This window comes from Pleurodeles waltl, chromosome 1_2 (genome assembly GCF_031143425.1).
Source record: "Pleurodeles waltl isolate 20211129_DDA chromosome 1_2, aPleWal1.hap1.20221129, whole genome shotgun sequence".
Classification (NCBI taxonomy): domain Eukaryota; kingdom Metazoa; phylum Chordata; class Amphibia; order Caudata; family Salamandridae; genus Pleurodeles; species Pleurodeles waltl.
The window spans coordinates 508,384,796-508,404,381 of record NC_090437.1 but is presented as its reverse complement, the minus strand read 5'-3'; the positions used below and the strand labels follow the sequence as shown (position 1 = coordinate 508,404,381).

The 19,586-nt window shown below is 47.4% G+C and overlaps 1 protein-coding gene across 5 annotated transcripts in view; it reads right to left on the bottom strand.

Annotated features, from left to right (window-relative positions):
* Window positions 1-19,586, bottom strand: part of CENPE (centromere protein E) — a 1,295,748-nt gene that overhangs the window by 539,696 nt on the left and 736,466 nt on the right. For all 5 annotated transcript variants that reach the window (XM_069241483.1, XM_069241500.1, XM_069241509.1 and 2 more), the window contains one exon: window positions 8,621-8,923. In XM_069241483.1, the coding sequence (XP_069097584.1) occupies window positions 8,621-8,923 (303 nt within the window). The remainder of the gene's footprint in view (window positions 1-8,620; window positions 8,924-19,586) is intronic.

Below are 19,586 nucleotides of genomic sequence, written 5' to 3'. Positions count from 1 at the left end.
TGGGCACACTGTGCCAGCTGGAGAAGTTCAGGCAGCTCCCGGTTCTGGCAGGAGCAGTGAGGAAATGTCTCAGGAGCTTGAGCAGGGCCACTGCATGGGACCACTTTGAAATGTGCTGCATAGTTAAGTTTGAAGATGGTTCCTTGGAGTCCCCATGGAGTGTCGAGGTCGCTAGGGGTGGGGGACCCCTAGGGCACAGCAGGTTCTTTGATGCAGGGCACAGATCAGCCAAGTCCAGAGCAAATCGGTGAGGCAGGAGCTTTGTGCAAGGAATCCCAGGACACGGGGACAAATGAGTTGCAAATGGAGGTTGGCACAGCACTACACAAAGGTATCCCACGCCGCCGAACAACTCAGGGAGCTGAGCGTCGCATTATAGAGTGCTGGGGAACCAGGCTAGGCTGTGCACAAAGGATGTTTTGGAGAAGAGCACAGAAGCCCGACGAGTTGCAAAAAATGCGGTGCACAGGGGTACTGTCTGGCACGGGAAGGCAATCTCTTACCCCCAACCAAATTTGGACAGCTGGACATTTGGACAGTCAGTCACGTCAGTCCACCACCTGTGTTCCAGGATCCACGCTCGTTGTCAGGAGAGGGTACCCAGAGTACTGCTCAACACTGCAGAGAGGTGCCTCCTGAAGCAGGGAAGTGACTACGTCACTCCAGGGGAGATTCCTTCAATTCTTCTGGTGCAGGAGGCAGGCAGTACTCTGAGCGCGCACAACCTGGAAACCGTTGCAGTTGCTTGCAGGAACTGAAGTTACAGAGTTGCAATAGCCATCTTGGATACTTTGTTGCAAGTTGTACAGTTGCTGGAGCAGTTCTGCGGTTGATCTGACAGTAGACGATGAAGTAAAGGATACAGAGGATCCCTGCTGGAGTCTTGGAATCCGAATCTGAAGAAACACCCAGAGGAGAGACCCTAAATAGCCCTGAGAGGGGGATTGGTCACCTAACCAGGTAAGCAAGTATCAGGAGGGGTCTTTGACGTCACCTGCTGGCACTGGCCACTCAGATGCTCCCAGAGTTCCCTGGCCATCTTGAAAAGGAGATGGCAGAACTCAGGGACACTCTGGAGGAGTTCTGGGCACCAACCCTGGGATGGTGATGGACAAGGGAGTGGTCACTCCTCTTTCCTTTGTCCAGTTTCGCACCACAGCAGGGACTGGGGGTCCCTGAACCGGTATAGACTGGATTATGCAAGGAGGGCACCATCTGTGCCCTACAAAGCATTTCCAGAGGCTCTGGGAGGATACCCCTCCCATGCCTGTATCACCTATTTCCAAAGGGAGAGGGTGTAACACACTTCTCCTAAAGGAAATGCATTGTTCTGCCTTCCTGGGATTGATCTGCTCAAGCCCCAGGAGGGCAGAAGCCTGTATGAGGTGGCAGCAGCTGGGGCTGCAGTGGACACCTCAGAGCTGGTTTGGCAGTATTGAGGGTCCATAGTGGAGCCCCCAGTGTGTATGGAATTGGCCCCTCAATACCAGAATCAGATTGGGGGTAAAATGTCCAGTGCTTAGACACCTTAAGTGGCCATATTCGGGGTTATCATTGTGAAGCTACATATATGTATTGGCCTATATGTAGTGCACACTTACAATGGCGTTCCCGCATTCACGAAGTCCGGGAAAATGGGCCACGACTTTGTGGGGGCAGCTCTGCTGGTGCAGGGGTGCCCTCAAACATGGGTAGTATGCACCTAGCCTTCACGGCCTGAAGGTTAGATATATAAGTAACTTATAAGTGACCTGGTACAGTGAAAATGGCTGTGAAATATTGCTTACACTATTTCACTCAGTCTGCAATGGCAGTCCGGAAGAAGTGTTTGTGTGAGCTCCTTATGGGTGGGCAAAAGAAATGCTGTAGCCCTTAACCCCTTCGCTGCTAGGCCTTTTCCCCCTCCTGTGCCAGGCCTTTTTTTGCCTATTTGGAATAGTTCTCGCTTAGGCCCTCATAACCTTTTGTCCACATAAGCTACCCACGCCAAATTTGCGTCCTTTTTTCCCCCAACATCATAGGGATTCTAGAGGTACCCAGACTTTGTGGGTTCCCCTGAAGGACACCAAGAAATTAGCCAAAATACAGTGAACACTTTTTTTTTTTTAATTGGAAAAAAGGGCTGCAGAAGAAGGCTTGTGTTTTTTTTTCCCTGAAATTGCCATCAACAAAGGGTTTGCAGTGCTAAAATCACCAGCTTCCCAGCTTTCACGAACAGGCAGACTTTATTCAGAAAAACAGATTTTTCAACATAATTTTGCATTTTACCGGGACATATCCCATTTTAACTATTTTTTTGTGCTTTCAGTCGCCTTCCAGTCAGTGACAGAAATGGGTGTGAAAGCAATGCTGGATCCCAGAAACCGAAACATTTTTGAAAAGTAGATAAAATTCTGAATTCAGCAATGGGTAATTTGTGTAGATCCTACAAGGGTTTCCTACAGAAAATAACAACTGAAATAAAACAAATATTGAAATTGAGATGAAAAAAAAGCAATTTTTCTCTACGTTTTACTCTACAACGTTTTCCTGCGATGTCAGATTTTTTAAAGCAATATACTGTTACGTCTGCTGGACTCTTTTGGTTGCAGGGATATATAGGGCTTGTAGGTTCATCAAGAATCCTATGTACCCAGAGCCAATAAATGAGCTGCACCTTGCAGTGGGTTTTCATTCTATACTGGGTGCACAGCAATTTATTTGCTGAAATATAAAGAGTAAAAAATATGTATTGTACGGAAATGCCTCTATGGCATGGCTACCCACTGACGTTTTGCCTTTACTGATGCTAAGTTATGATTTGAAAGTGTGCTGGGACCCTGCTAACCAGGCCCCAAGCACCAGTGTTCTTTCCCTAAACTGTACCTTTGTCTCCACAATTGACACAACCCTGGCACTCAGGTAAGTCCCTTGTAACTGGTACTCCTGGTACCAAGGGCCCTGATGCCAGGGAAGGTCTCTAAGGGCTGCAGCATGTCTTATGCCACCCTAGGGACCCCTCACTGAGCACATACACACTGCTTCACAGCTTGTGTGTACTGGTGGGGAGAAAATGACTAAGTCGACATAGCACTCCCCTTAGAGTGCCATGCTAACCTCACACTGCCTGTGGCATAGTTAAGTCACCCCCTCTAGCAGGCCTTACAGCCCTAAGGCAGGGTGCACTATACCATAGGTGAGGGCATATGTGCATGAGAACTATGCCCCTACAGTGTCTAAGCAAAACCTTAGACATTGTAAGAGCAGGGTAGCCATAAGAGTATATGGTCTGGGCGTATGTCACACACGAACTCCACAGCACCATCATGGCTACACTGAAAACTGGGAAGTTTGGTATCAAACTCCTCAACACAATAAATGCACACTGATGCCAGTGTGCAATTTATTGTAAAATACAGCTAGAGGGCATCTCAGAGATGCCCCCTAAAAACATATCCGACTTCCAGTGTGGGCTGACTAGTTTTTGCCAGCCTGCCACACACCAGACATGTTGCTGGCCACATGGGGAGAGTGCCTTTGTCACTCTGTGGCCAGGAGCATAGCCTGTACTGGGTGGAGGTGCTTCTCACCTCCCCATGCAGGAACTAACACCTGGCGATGAGCCTCAAAGGCTCACCCCCTTTGTCGCAGCACCACAGGGCATCCCAGCTAGTGGAGATGGCTGCCCCTCCGGCCACTGCCCCCACTTTTGACCCCGGGTCTCCCCATTGATTCCAATACAAAACCTGACGCCTGTTTGCACTCTGCACCCGGCCGCCCCTGTGCCGCTGAGGGCTTACTTTCTGTGCCTGCTTCTGTCCCACACAGTGCCCTACAAAACTCCCCTTGTCTGCCCTCCGAGGAAGCGGGTACTTACCTGCTGGCAGACTGGAACCGGGGCACCCTTGTTTCCATTGAAGCCTATGTGTTTTGGGCACCTCTTTGATCTCTCCACCTGACCGGCCCTGAGCTGCTGGTGTGGTAACTTTGGGGTTGCCTTGAACCCCCAAAGGTGGGCTACCTTGGAGCCAACTTTGAACCCACCAAGTGTTTTACTTACCTGTGAACTTAACAATTACTTACCTCCCCCAGGAAATGTTGATGTTTGCACTGTGTCCACTTTTAAAATAGCTTATTGCCATTTTGTCTAAACTGTACATGCTATTGCGATTATTCAAAGTTCCTAGAATACCTGAGTGAAATACCTTTCATTTGAAGTATTACTTGTAAATCTTGAACCTGTGGTTCTTAAAAATAACTAAGAAAATATATTTTTCTATATAAAAACCTATTGACCTGGAGTAAGTATTTGAGTGTGTGTTCCTCATTTATTGCCTGTGTGTGTACAACACATGCTTAACACTACCCTCTGATAAGCCTACTGCTCGACCACACTACCACAAAATAGAGCATTAGAATTATCTCTTTTTGCCACTATCTTACCTCTAAGGGGAACCCTTGGACTCTGTGTGTTTCTTACTTTGAAATAGTACATACAGAGTTAACTTACTACAGGTATCAAGAAAACCTTTGTATTTCCAAAATGGGCACATGATAAGGTGTTGAGTAGCAGTGTTTTTTTTGCACATCTCTGAATTCTGGGGTGCCCATACTAGCATGTGAATTACAGGGCATTTCTCAAGTAGACGTCTTTTTTACACACTGTCTTATATTTGGAAGGAAAAAATGTAGAAAAAGACAAGGGGCAATAATACTTGTTTTGCTATTCTATGTTCCCCCAAGTCTCCCGATAAAAATGGTACCTCACTTGTGTGGGTAGGCCTAGTGCCCACGACAGGAAATGCCACAAAGTTGACACATCACATTTTCTCAAAGAAAACAGAGGTGTTTTTTGCAAAGTGCCTACCTGTGGATTTTGGCCTCTAGCTCAGCCGCCATCTAGGGAAGCCTACCAAACCTGTGCATTTTTGAAAAACTAGAGACCTAGGGGAATCCAAGATGGGGTGACTTGTCGGGCTCTCACCAGGTTCTGTTCACTAGAATCCTTTGCAAACCTCAAAATGTGGCTAAAAAAAACACTTTTTCATCACATTTCGGTGACAGAAAGTTGTGAAATCTGAGAGGAGCCACAAATTTCCTTCCACCCAGCCTTCCATCAAGTCTCCTGATACAAATGGTACCTCACTTGTGTGGGTAGGCCTTGTGCTCGCAACAGGAAGTGCCCCAAAACACTATCTGGACACATCAAAATTATCAAATAGAAAACTACCTGTTTTTGCTTGGGGGAACACCTGCGTTTTTGGTCCTGGGCTCAGCAGCCATCTAGGGAAACCTACCAAACCCAGACATTTCTGAAAACTAGACACCCGAGGGAGTCAAGGGAGGTGTGACTTGCGTGGATCCCCCAATATTTTCTTACCCAGAATCCTCAGCAAACCGCAAATTTAGCTAAAAAACAACAACAAAAAAAGAAATCACATTTTTCCCACATTTCTGTGTGGGATCACTGCACCAGGACATTTCCTACCACCCAACGTTCCCCTCAGTCTCCCGGTAAAAATTATACCTCACTTGTGTAGGTGGGCCAAGTGTTTGTGACCGGGAAGAGCCAAAAACACGTCGAAATTGAGGGGGAACCAAAGTGGGTCCAAAAGGACAGTTTGAAAAAAAAAACATTTTTAGCTTGACAAGTGCAGCAGAAATTTTATCGGTATAGATGAGACAATACTGGGTGGTAGGAATTTTGTCGATTACTGCAGATTCTGGAAGGTTCCATCACAAAAATGCGGGAAAAATGTGTGCTTTCCAGAAAAGTTGCAGGTTTGCAGGGCATTGTGGGTAAGGTAATGGTGCAGGGTGCATGTGAAGCACACCACCCTGGAATCAACTAGATGTTTAGTTTTCAGATGTGTCTGGGTCTTGTGGATTTTTCTACATGGCAGCGCCCCAAAGTAAAAAAAAAAAAAAAGTGCAGTCCTCACCATTCCAAGTGGGACGATTTTGAGAGTTACCAAGCTCTCCAAGCCCAGATGTTAAACAAAAACCAAAAATAATCAAATGTCCTCTTGCTTGCTATGGGATAAGATGTTTTAGTGTGCGGGGGAGAGCTGAAAGACTGTTAGTCCCTTCAGTTCGGGTGGGGGCACCTCCCCCCGGAGCAACCCTTGCCTAAGGGGTCACTCCCTAAACATAAAAAAATAAAAGTAAACTTTAAAAAAATTAGCCCTGGTGTCTAGTGGTTTTCTGCAACCCCTGTCTCATCCCCCCCCCCCCCTTGCCGGGGCAGATCGGCCTAATAATATAAGGGGGGCAGATATGGCCTAAAAATAATCCCCCCCCCGAGGAGCGCCCCTTGCCCAAGGGGACGCTCCCCTTACTTGAAATAGCCCACACAAAAAAATATTCCCTGGTGTCTAGTGGTTTCTGCCCTCAGGGGGTGCAGAAATGGCCTAATAATGATTTACATCCCCCCCACCCCCCGAGCGACCCTTGCCCAAGTAGTCGCTCCCCAAACATAAAAAAACTATAAAAAAAATTATCCTTGGTGTTTAGTAGATTTCTGCCCACCTGGGGGCAGATCGGCCTAATAATATTAGGCCGATCTGTCCCAAGGGGGGGGGGCAGAAATGCCAAGAAATAAATTGCCCCCTCCCCCCCCAGAGCGACCATTGCCCAAGTAGTCGCTCCCCAAACATAAAAAAAAACAATTAAAAAAATGATCCTTGGTGTTTAGTAGATTTCTGCCCACCTGGGGGCAGAAATGCCAAGAAATAAATTGCCCCCTCCCCCCCAGAGCGACCCTTGCCCAAGTCGTCGCTCCCCAAACATTAAAAAAAACAATAAAAAAAATTATCCTTGGTGTTTAGTAGATTTCTGCCCACCTGGGGGCAGATCGGCCTAATATTAGGCCGACCTGTCCTAAGGGGGGGCAGAAATGCCAAGAAATAAATTGCCCCCTCCCCCCCGAGGAGCAGCCCTTGACCTAGGGGCCGCTCCCCTTATCAGTAAATGTCCCCCCAAAAAAATATTCCCTGGTGTCTAGTGGTCTCGTCCTCGGGGAATCGGTGCCGAGGACGAGACCACCTCGTCCCAGGAACAGGCACAGAAGCAGTTAATGATCTCCTGAAACCCCAATGCCCTGGGTACCTAGGTACCATATACTAGGGACTTTTAAGGGGGGGGGGCGGTGTGCCCATTTGGAGTGAAATATGGAGTCACTATACTATAGTGACAAACTTAGAGACAGAGAGCATGTGCACTGGAGTTCTGATTAGCAGGACTCCAGTTTCAATTTAGAAAACAGTTAAGTGCACTGGCAAGCAGGCCACAAACCATAAGCACTTTGGTCCTGACTAGCAGGATCACAGACACAGTAAAACACACTAAATCAGGCAAAAATTTGGGGTAACATGCCAAGAAAGGTGGTACTTTACTTCACAGCCAACAAGCTGCCAAGTTCCTGCTATTCAGTTGACATCTGGCTAGCCCAAGATGCACCATTCTGCCCACTCCCAAGATGGTAAAAGGGCTACCAAGGGGCTTACATGCCTCTGAAAAAACAGTTGAACAGGTTTCTCCTCCCCTTCCCTGGGGCCAGCTAGTCTGCCTAAAAAATGGGACCGCCCCTTTCCCAAGTGTTTCACATTTGCTCTCCAAAGGCAGCTCCAACTTGGAAGCTCGCCTTTTGGGCCAAAACCTGCATGGCTTCCTGCAGGAGGGAATTAACACTTTCATTGCAGGTCCATTTTGTCTCCTTTCCTGGGAGTTGTTAGCTCATCTCCCTGGGAGGGCTGAAATTTGTCTCTTTTTCAAGCCGATTGTGTAAGCTTTAAGGGCATGAAGATTGAAGGCAACAAGTGGGAACTTTGTAAAAGTTGTCACTTTAACTTCTTACATTAATTTTGATTTGAGAACCAATTCGGGCTTAATGTGTAACAAGTTGTTTGATACCTTGGAAACGTCAGCTCGGGTTGCACAGTTCAGGAGTTAGCAGAGGGGACAATGTATAACCCTGTACTCCCCAATGGAAAGACCAAGTGTTTTTACAGTAAAAAAAAAAAAAAGTTTCACGTTTTAACGTCAGACTAGCTAAAATACATGTTCTGTCCTTGAAATATGCTGCACCCCTCACTACGGCTTTGTAGGCCTGCTACAGGGGTGACTTCCACATTACTGGTGGAAGTTTGGCTTTGTCATTGGTTTAAAGTCAGGGTACTGGCACAGAGGTATGGTTAGCAGGCCTCACTGCACTCAAAGTCAAAAACCAGCAGTATCATGGGTGACAATAAAAAAGCATTTTACAGGTGGGCATTTCGATAGAAAATGGTAATTGTACCTTGGGTACAACAATGCTGTGATGTAATATACCTTTATGATCTGAGCCTTCGATTGCTCACTTTTAGTAGTTGGGACATTTCCCATGACGTTGGTTTATCAGCAAAGTCTGACGTGCAGTCAGTGCAAATAAAAAATTCAAAGGATGTCTATAACTCACAGTGATTAACAAATGGGTTATTTTTTCAAAGAAATTTATGCTGAATACAGATTTTCAGTATATGGTATTTACTAATTTTGGGACAAGCTTCAGGCGGTGACTTTTTCCTTTCTTTCAATAACTTAAGAAGATGCTTTATCTACTTTCAAAAGGATTTCTTTTTTTTTTTTTCTATAAACCACTTACCTGTTCAAGTCTCTTCTGCACATCCTCACTAAGGTGGTCCCTCTCTATTTGGAGAGTTTCTTGCCTTCGCTGCAGCTCATTTCTTTCTTGAGTTAAGGCAACCACCACTTCTTGTAGATCATGGATTTTCTGCACAGCATCACATTTTTCATCTTCAACAGTTTTCAATTTGGAATGACTGGCCTTTAGCTGATTTTCAAGCACTTGCATCGCAGAAGTGAGCCTCTCAAGCTCTTTCTTCTCATGGAGGACCTGTTCTTTTTCTTTATCCTTTTGTTGCACCTCTTCCATTAAAGACACAACCTGACCAAATAATACATGGAAAATGTTTAAAAGATATGATTCAAAAGACTTTTATTCAAATAGTGAAAACACAGGTTTATAGTTTATTTTTCCGGAGTCTCATCTAGATGTTGGGTGCTCTCTTGGGCAAATTTTAAAATAAAATTAGTAATTGCCATTGCAAATATCATGCATTGTCATAAAAAAAATAACCATTTAATTCAGCCAACTAGGAGTCTACTATCATAGTAAAAGAAAACATTTGATGCACAGGGTGTGCTAAGTGGCAATGCAAACTGGTCAATAGCAACAATGGTACATGACCATTATTAAATTGAAAACGTGCTTGCAAGACGATTTTGTCAAAATCACCATCCCGGAGTACTGCGCAAAAGGGCTGCTGTGAAGCTCAAAATAGCTGACAATACAAAGATAGGCAAAAGGCTAACACCTTTGCTGCTGCACTGAGTCCCTTTTGAAAGAAGAACCATATGTGCCCAGTTTCAATCACCAACGGAAGGCAGCAAGTGGCTGATACGGGTGTCGTCGAAACCTTTGAAGAATATGTGACCACAGTGAAATGCTCCCAGTACTACCCAAGTTTTGGAGAATATAGGTTAGCACAGATTGTTCCACCCTCAGGGTCCCTTTCACCTAAGTACACTCAGTGCTGCTTCGGCAGACTGCGTGTCTTGGTGTAGACCCAAAATGAAAACATGACATGACACAGTTGTGACCCCTTCCAGTTACACTACATGTAATATATGTAAGTCACCCCTCTGGCAGGACTTCCAGCCCTAAAAGCAGGGTGCATTTATATTACATGTGAGGGAATACCTGTATGAACAGATATGCTCCTATGTCTTTGTCGATTCTCAGACATAGTAAGTGAAGAAGGAAGCCATTTTAAAGCCAAGTGCTAGACACTTGGCATTATGAGCTCCCCAGCTACATGATGGTTCCACTGAAGATAGGGATGTTTGGTATCAAACATCGTGTATTAATAAACCCTAACTGAATCCAGTAATGGATTTATTAAAACAGGCACTCAGAGGGCACCTTGGAGGGGCCCACTGCTAAACCTACCAACTCCTAGTGTGGGTACTAACTGGTCAAAACCAGTAGAGCCACCTTAGACAAAGTTCTGGCCCCTGAGGTGAGAGCCAGTGCTTTCAAGGGCCCAGAACAAAAGCCTGCTCCTAGCAGAGGTGTGACCTCCTCTCCCAGGCAGGATGGACATTCCAGGGTGGGGAACTTCAAAGCCCTTGCCACCTTTGAAATGTGACCTAGGTCTCTCCAAATGGTGGAGGAGGCCTACCCCCAGTTCCTAACCCCACTTTTGGCTGCAGGTCTGGTGGGAAAATTAGGAGTGCCCACTCCATGCCAGTCCCACCCCTAGGGTGGACTAGCTGAAGTGGACATTACTTCAAATTCCTCCATCTAGTGAGGAAGGAATTAGGCCTATAGGAATAGGGCTATGCCACTTACCAAAGGAAGAGGTCATGGAAAGGGTGTAGTCACCCTCAAGGTGAGTATCCCATTGGCTACCATCTGGCACTCCCTGTAACATCCCTAAATTTAGTATTTGGGCACCCCTGAACCCAAGAATCAGATTCCTGCAACCTAAGAAGATCCAGACTCGTCGCGAGCAGAGAAGACTGAAGACACCTACTGACTTGGCCCCAGTCCCACCAGGTTGTCTGCAGCCTTCAAAAGAAACCTTCACCCAGAAGACGACCATCCTGCCGCCCAGTGACCTTCAAAGCCCTGGGACGACTGCCTGCCTACAAGAAAGACCAAGAACTCCCATGGACAGCGGACCTGTCCAAAAGAAACAAACTTCAACAAAAAAGGAAGCCTGCCTGTGGAACCGCAAAACTGGAAGCCAGAAGTGACCACTGCACCCCACACCCATGGCCAGAGTCCAAGTGGCCAACCTTCCTTTGAAGGTCCCACGGCTCTTCTGACCAAGAGTCCACCTTGGTTTGACCCTTGCCAGACTCTCCAGCGATGCCTGTAACCTGAATCAGAGGGATCCACCCCCTCCAGAACTCAACCTGCCTGGTGAGCTGAATCGGACGTCTGAAGACATTTCTGCATCCAGAGCCCTTAGGGAGCTGAATCAACAGTGTCCCTACAAGCCCTGGCATATCAACTTAACTGGGAGGATGTGGGTTGACCCCTCCCAGCCCCCTGGCCAGGAGCCTGCAGCCCATTTCTGGAAGCCATCTCCGCCATAGAGATATATAGGTCGCCTAACAATGTGTTGGCACTCTGCACCCGGCAGCCCGTGAGCCGCTGAGGGTTTAAGTTTGGTACTACCCTGTGGCGCCCCCCCATACTTTCCTCACCACCAGGAGATCGACCTCTGACTTTGTTGTACTCACCTGTGAGCTACAGTGGATACCCTGTCTCCATTGGAAAGCACTGGCCGCCCAACACTTTTGGCAGTCTGCTCTCGCCACCCCTGTGCTGCTGAGGGTTTTTGTTTGGTGCTAACTTGTGGCCCCACGGTTGCTATCTTTAACCCCCACGAGTGCTATCTTTAACTCTTACAGACCAACCTCTGCCCCTGCTGGTACTTATCTGTGGGCAGCATGTCAACACCCCCCTCTCAGCCTCCATTGGCCAACATTGGGCACCAACCTCAACGTCTCCACCCAGCCACCCCTCTTCCGCTGTGGGTGCACCTTGGATACCAACCTGAACCTTGCCCAGTGCAAGCCTAAACCCCTGAAGACTGGGACTGCAAGTTGTGTACATACCTGCAAAACTGTATCTTTGTTTTCCTCCATAGGCTAACATTGAAGACTCTGAAAATTGCACTGTCGATTAACAGTCGTGAAACAGTAGAGTATTTTTAATTTGAAAACTGCTTACCTCATGACTAAGTTCTATAATTCAAAGCATATACAAAAGCAACTGTTATTTTTCTAAATTGGTCTCTGATTTATTGTTTGCGTGTATCTCAATTATTGCCTCCGGGTACAACAAATGCTTAATAACTCTTTAATATGCCTAGCTGATCAACCACACTCCCACAAATAGAGCTCTGCCTCTGCACATCTCTGGGACTCCCTGCACAGTGAACTTCATTTAAGTACACTATATAAGGGGCCCGCGTCTCACATCAGACTAAAAGGACTACTTCTGACATTTGCCTCCTTCCCTGTTTGCATGTGTGGTTTTGTAGATGAGAGGAAGGATAAGGGAAGAGAGATACCTCTCACTCATATGTTGTAAGGATAGTCTCACGGACATTTGCCTACTGACTGGTGGAAAGATCCAATAGGAACTAAAAGAGGATGGGGTTGAGATGTCATTCGATGCTGGGGATGGATCTGCCGGCAGTAGACCAACTTGAGACCTCCTCAGACCCCACAGGGCCCAAAGGTGCTCCAGCGAGATCCAGTAGGGTACCAAAAACGTGCTCTATGGCCTTTTTAAAATACAGTACCTCCTAAGGCATTGCCAATGGACCTGGAAACTCAAGATGAATTGGAATCAGGGCTAGGATCAGTCCTGAGAACTGAGACAGACTGGGGCTTGGAAGTACCCTGGGGGCCGTGTGGGTGGCAAGATGAGGGGGATTTGTGCTTTGACTTATGCTGCTTCTTAGACTTGCCTGAAGACTTTGAACTGGAAGAAAAGCGTTTGCAGGAAAGGTCTCAGTAATGTGCGCATATTCACCTCTCGTCTTCAAGTGGGACTGGGCCTTTTGAACCATTTAGTGATGTTCTGCGACACAGAGCTTAACCTCACTGTATCAAATGGCTTTCGCATTCATCAGAGTGCATTTGTCATACAATGATCAGTTATGGGAGGAGCCCAAACACCAGAGACAGGCCTCACGGGGGGTCAGTCACTGACATTTCTTTGTGGCAATCTTAACAAGGGTTGAACCCTGTTTTCTTAGGGCAAGAGACATCTCCTTTGCGCACTAGAAAATCCTTTGAAGATATTTTCTGTGAGGCCTGACAGGATTTGAGGGAGAGGGGTCTGGTTTCATGTCAGAGGGCACAGAAAAAAGGAAGTGACATCAAAGTGGTGGTGGAAATTAAGTAGGTCCCCCTTTTCACATCTGCAACGGGGAATCAATTGCAGAACTGCAGGAAGCCACCTACCAGCAAGCAAGTGTACTGCTGAGGATATCTCCAGAGCGGTGCATGGGGGGCCATTCACAAGATGAGGAATCTGGGATTAGATGATTCCTTCAAATAGCCAATTTACACCTATTTTGAAATACATTCATTTTGTGGTAGATTTTTAAATTGACAAAGACACCTCAAGCTATTTGTATAATTTAAAAATGTACAATAAAATATGTATAACGGATCAGGTTATCTTTCATTAAAAACACAATTTCTTCCCCACTTTGTTTTTTTGTTGCACTTATAGCGCTAGGGGTCAGCTTCTGTTGGTCTACTGGGAGATCAAAATAAGTGAATGAAGATATATGCAAGAACAAGTCTACAAATATCTGTGAGGATGTTACATTTCCAAAACCTTACCTGACTAGAGACTATTTTGGGTGTTTCATAGAACTCACTCGACGCGATACTCAGAAAGAGGGTCAATGGTGCAGCAACCCCTCAAGCATTGGTTAATGAAAGTGCCAGTCCCATTTTGATCAGCCCAGATTAAATAGGATTGACAGGAATTACTAACTGAGTTCTGACATACTGAGATTTTCCCTGTCAAAGGAAGAGGGCATCCTTTATCTATGCTGTACACCTCTGATGGTCACATTGCCCAGGATGAGCAGTGGCCATGTGTGTGCTGCAGGTAGGCATGGGGTTCAGACAGGGTGAAATTTATTTACAGTCACTAACACAAGAAACATCTAAGTAGTAGAGCAATGATGCACAGTATCCTTTCAGAACATGCTGTGTGTAAAACAGAGTATTAGTACACAATACTGTATACTAATATTGTGAGCTAGAACTCTACCACTCCTAGGGCAACTTGCATTGTAGCATTTCTACAGCACTTTCTTATGTCTTGCAAAGGATAAAAAGTGCTCTCAAAGCAGTCATGTGGGAAGTTACTACTATTGAGTGCTGAATTTAAGTGCCAGAGAGTGTGCTCCAAGTTTTGAGGGGCAGCAAGAATATTTATTCGCAATATGAATGAGAGATTAGGATAATTAGCTGTATATTTAAACCAGTCAGGGTTGTGTCCAAATTTATGAAAGAGGTAGGTGTTCTCGATGGTTGATGATGTTCCTTACCCTATTTGAGAGTACATTCCAAAATTTCCTCTTTTGTACCGATAACCTTCCAACTGCACATCATTTTCGATCCGAGGTTTATTCTTTGGTTGTATAACCAGAGTTTGGATTGTCAGGATGGATCCATCCCATGGGTCACCGTTTACCATGCAAAGCATTTTTAAGCATATTCTTATTGCACTGGTAACTACTGTAGCGCATTGGAAGTGGGGATAATGCAGTCCTGTCTAGGTTAAGGACTTTCCAGGCTGATGGATTCTTTGAACCATGCAAAATAATTTTCTACTGATTTAAATGTAGAGGTTGTTTGCATGTCCCAGAAGGGATTTCACGGGGCAAATCATACCTGTATCCTGTGTGTGACCCTTAATGTGATGGGATTTCATTTTGAGTTCATGATTAAACAAACAAGTTACTTACATTTGGAGACAAATTATCTGGTAGACATATTCTATTTGCAGATTCCTTACCCTAAAATCTCCTCCTGGCATCCGTCTGTGTAGGAAAGTACCATCTTGCCTGGCATGTTACCCCCATTTTCACTGTATGTATGTTTGTTTTTGCCCATGTGTCACTGGGATCCTGCCAGGCAGGACCCCAAGGCTCATAATGTATGCCCTGTATGTGTTACCTGTGTGGTGCCTAACTGTATCACCGAGGCTCTGCTAACCAGAAACTCAGTGTTTATGCTCTCTCTTAGCTTTAAAATTGTCACTGCAGGCTAGTGACTAATTTTACCGATTCTGATTGGCACACTGGAACACCCTCATAATTCCCTTGTATATGGTACCTAGGTACCCAGGGTATTGGGGTTCCAGGAGATCCCAATGGGCTGCAGCATTTCTTTTGCCACCCATAGGGAGCCCAGACAACTCTTACACAGGACTGCCACTGCAGCCTGAGTGAAATAACGTCCACATTATTTCACAGCCATTTCCACTGCACATAAGTAACTTATAAGTCCCCTGTATTTCTAACCCTCACCTGGTGAAGGTTAGGTGCCAAGTTACTAATTGTGTGGCACCCTGGCACTAGCCAAGGTGCCCCCACATTGTTCAGGGCAAATTCCCCGCACTTTGTGAGTGCAAGGACACCATTACACGCATGCACTACATATAGGTCACTACCTATATGCAGCGTCACAATGGTAAATCCGAACATGGCCATGTAACATGTCTAGGATCATGGATTTGTCACCCCAATACCATTCTGGTATTGCGGGGACAATTCAATGAATCCCCGGGTCTCTAGCACAGAACCCGGGTACTGCCAAACTGCCTTTCTGGGGTCTCCACTGCTGCTGCCAACCCCTCAGAAAGGTTTCTGCCCCCCTGGGGCCTGGGCAGCCCAGTCCCAGGAAGGCAGAACAAAGGATTTCCTCTGAGCGAGGGTGTTACACCCTCTCCCTTTGGAAATAGGTGTGAAGGGCTGGGGAGGAGTAGCCTCCCCAGGCCTCTGGAAATGCTTTGATGGGCACAGATGGTGCCCATCTCTGCATTAGCCAGTCTACACCGGATCAGGGATTCCCCCAGCCCTGCACTGGCACGAAACTGGACAAAGGAAAGGGGAGTGACCACTCCCCTGACCTGCACCACCCTGGGGAGGTGCCCAGAGCTCCTCCAGTGTGTCCCAGACCTCTGCCATCTTGGATTCAGAGGTGGTGGGGCACAATGGACTGCTCCGAGTGGCCAGTGCCAGCAGGTGATGTCAGAGACCCCTCCGGATAGGTGCTTACCTCTTTCAGTAGCCAATCTGACTGTGTACCTACCTGTTTTTGGTTCCTAGTGTATATATTGTGTATAGTACTTACCTCGTAAGGGAGTACAGTCTCTAAGGTATTTTTGCCATTGGGTTACTAAAATAAAGTACCTTTATTTTTGTAACACTGAGTATTGTCTTTCATGTGTGTGAGTACTGTGTGACTACAGTGATATTGCAAGAGCTTTGCATGTCTCCTAGTTCAGCCTTGGCCGCTCTGTTACAGCTACTACCTCTAGACAGCTTGCCTTCTAGACACCGACTACATTTCAATAATAAGAGGTAACTGGACCTGGTAAAAGGTGTAAGTACATTTGGTACCCACTAGAAACCAGGCCAGCCTCCTACAATCTGCAGCTAGAAGATGTCTCTACCAGGTAATTTTGTTACCGAGGTAAATAGCTTGTTCATCTGATAGAGACTTCTAGTTGCACATTCCTTACTTTTGAATAGATACCCAAGCAATAACATCGTTGGAGGTGGATCTGTGAACCAAGATCATACTAAGAAGTCCTGCAGGACCACAGAGCCAAAGTAGCAACCCTTCAGGACCCGTCTAGGCAGTAGTGTTTAATAAACGTGTGCAAGGAAGCCCACGCTGCTGCCTGGCAGATGTCCAGGACTGGAACTCGTGTGCTAATGCAGTGGTTGCAGGTGTTGCTCTGGTAGAATGAGCACGCAAGCCCTTCTTAGCCAATGCGTAGCACATTTTGATGTAGAGAACCACCCATCTGGAGATGGTTCTCTTCTGCAATGGCTGAAGTTTCTTCGCACTCACATAGCCCACAAAGAGTTATTTGTCCACCCGCAACTCTTTTGTATGAACAAGATAGAACACCAGCACTCTTTTTGGGTCCAGACCTTGGAGTCTCTACTCTTCCTTAAAAGGATGTGGAGGCGCATGGGCGTGACCACTTTAGGCAGAAAAGGAGCCCTAGTACGAAGCACCCCTTTGTCAGGGTGGATAGAAATGAAAGGTGGCTTTGAAGAAAGATCCTGCAGATCACTCACTCTGCAGGCAGAGTTGATAGCTACAAGGAAGACTGTTTTCCGAGTAAGCAGGCAAAGTGGACAGTTGTGAAGCAGTTCAAAAGGAGTACACATTAGAATAGTAAGCTCTAAGTTCAAATTCCATTGGAGCATTATGAGCAGGGCAGGCGGAAAGAGATGGGTGAGACCCTTAATAAGTCTTCCAAGAATGGGAGATTTGAATAAAGAGGGTTGATCAAGCAATCTGGCCTTCTGGGCCAGATAAAGGACAAACAAAAACTTCAGAAAGGAGCAGAGAGGAAGTCTACAGACTTGTCTGTACACCAAGCCACAAATTTGTTCCATCTACAGGAATATACTGTTTTGGTGAGGGACACCTGGCTGCCAAGATAACATTGCAGATTTCGGTGGAAGGTGTGAGAAGGCAGCCTCTTTCTAGCATTGTTACCCCCACTTTTAGCCTGTTTCTGAGTATATGTCAGTGTGTTTTATATGTCTCAGTGGGACTCTGCTAGCCAGGACCACAGTGCTCATAGTTTGTGGCCTGTATATGTATCCCTGTGTAGTGCATAACTGTGTCACTGAGGCTCTGCTAACCAGAATCTCAGTTCTTATGCGCTCTCTGCCTTTAAAATTGTCACTATAGGCTAGCGACCATTTTCACCAATTCTAATTGGCACACTGGAACACCCTTATAATTCCCTTGTATATGGTACTTAGGTACCCAGGGTATTGGGGTTCCAGGAGATCCCTATGGGCTGCAGCATTTCTTTTGCCACCCATAGGTAGCTCAGACCATTCTTACACAGGACTGCCACTGTAGCCTGTGTGAAATAACGCACGTTATTTCACAGCCATTTCTCACTGCACATAAGTAACTTATAAGTCACCTATGTGTGTAACCCTCACTTGGTGAAGGTTGGCTATCAAGTTACTTAGGTGGTCATTCTGACCCTGGCGGTCTTTGACCGCCAGGGCGGAGGACCGCGGGAGCACCGCCGACAGGAATCCAATGGGGATTCCGACCGCGGCGGTAAAGCCGCGGTCGGACCGGCACCACTGGCGGGGTCCCGCCAGTGTACCGCCGCCCCATTGAATCCTCCGCGGCGGCGCAGCTTGCTGCACCGCCGCGGGGATTCCGACCCCCCCTACCGCCATCCAGATCCCGGCGGTCGGACTGCCGGGATCCGGATGGCGGTAGGGGGGGTCGCGGGCCCCTGGGGGCCCCTGCAGTGCCCATGCCACTGGCATGGGCATTGCAGGGGCCCCCGTAAGAGGGCCCCTACATGTATTTCACTGTCTGCTGCGCAGACAGTGAAATACGCGACGGGTGCAACTGCACCCGTCGCACAGCTTCCACTCCGCCGGCTCGATTCCGAGCCGGCTTCATCGTGTTTCGACCGCGGAACGGTAATCTGACGGCGGGACTTTGGCGGGCGGCCTCCGCCGCCCGCCAAGGTCAGAATGAGGGCCTTAGTGTGTTGGCACCCTGGCACTAACCAAGGTGCCCCCACATCGTTCAGGGCAAATTCCTCAAACTTTGTGAGTGCGGGGACACCATTACACGTGTGCACTATACATAGGTCACTACCTATGTATAGCGTCACAATGGTAACTTCGAACATGGCCATGTAACATGTCTAAGATCATGGAATTGTCACCCCAATACAATTCTGGTATGGGGGGGGGGGGGGGGGGGGGGGGGGGGGGTCAGCAGGTGACGTCAGAGACCCCCTCGGATAGGCTCCTACCTCTCTTGGTAGCCAATCTTCCTTTTCTGGCTATTTAGGGTCTCTCCTCTGCGGTATTCTTCAGATAACGAATGCAAGAGCTCACCAGAGTTCCTCTGCACTTCCCTCTTCAACTTCTGCCAAGGATCGAACGATGACTGCTCCAGGACACCTGCAAAACCGCAACACAGTAGCAAGACGACTACCAGCAACATTGTAGCACCTAATCCTGCCGGCTTTCTCGACTGCTTCCTGGTGGTGCATGCTCTGAGGGCTGTCTGCCTTCATCCTGCAATGGAAATCCTGAAGAAATCTCCTGTGGATTGACTGAGTCTTCCCCCTGCTAACGCAGGCACCAAACTTCTGCATCACCAGTCCTCTGGGTCCCCTCATCTCGACGAGTGTGGTCCCTGGAACACAGGAGCTAGATCCAAGTGACCCCCACAGTCCAGTGATCCTTCAGTCCAAGTTGGGTGGAGGTAAGTCCTTGCCTCCCCACGCTAGACTGCAAACCTGTGTACTACGTGATTTGCAGCTGCTCCGGCTTCTGTGCACTTCTCCAAGGATTCCTTTGTGCACAGCCTAGCCTGGGTCCCCAGCACTCCGTCCTGCAGTGCTCAACCCTCTGAGTTGGACTCCGATGTCGTGGGACCCTCCTTTGTGAGACTGAGTCAACTGCTGTCCTCAGATCTTCCAAGTGCCTGCTCCGGTACTTCTGCGGGTGCTGCCTGCTTCTGTGGGGGCTCTCTGAGTTGCTGAGTGCCCCCTCCGTCTCTTCCACCAAGGGGCGACATCCTGGTCCTTCCTGGTCCCCAGCAGCACCCAAAAACCTCTACCGCGACCCTAGCAGCTAGCAAGGCTTGTTTGTGGTATTTCTGCGTGGAAACACTTCTGCAACCTCCAGCACGCCGTGGGACATCTTTCATCCAAAGGAGAAGTTCCTTGCCCTTTTCGTTGTTGCAGAATACTTGGCTTC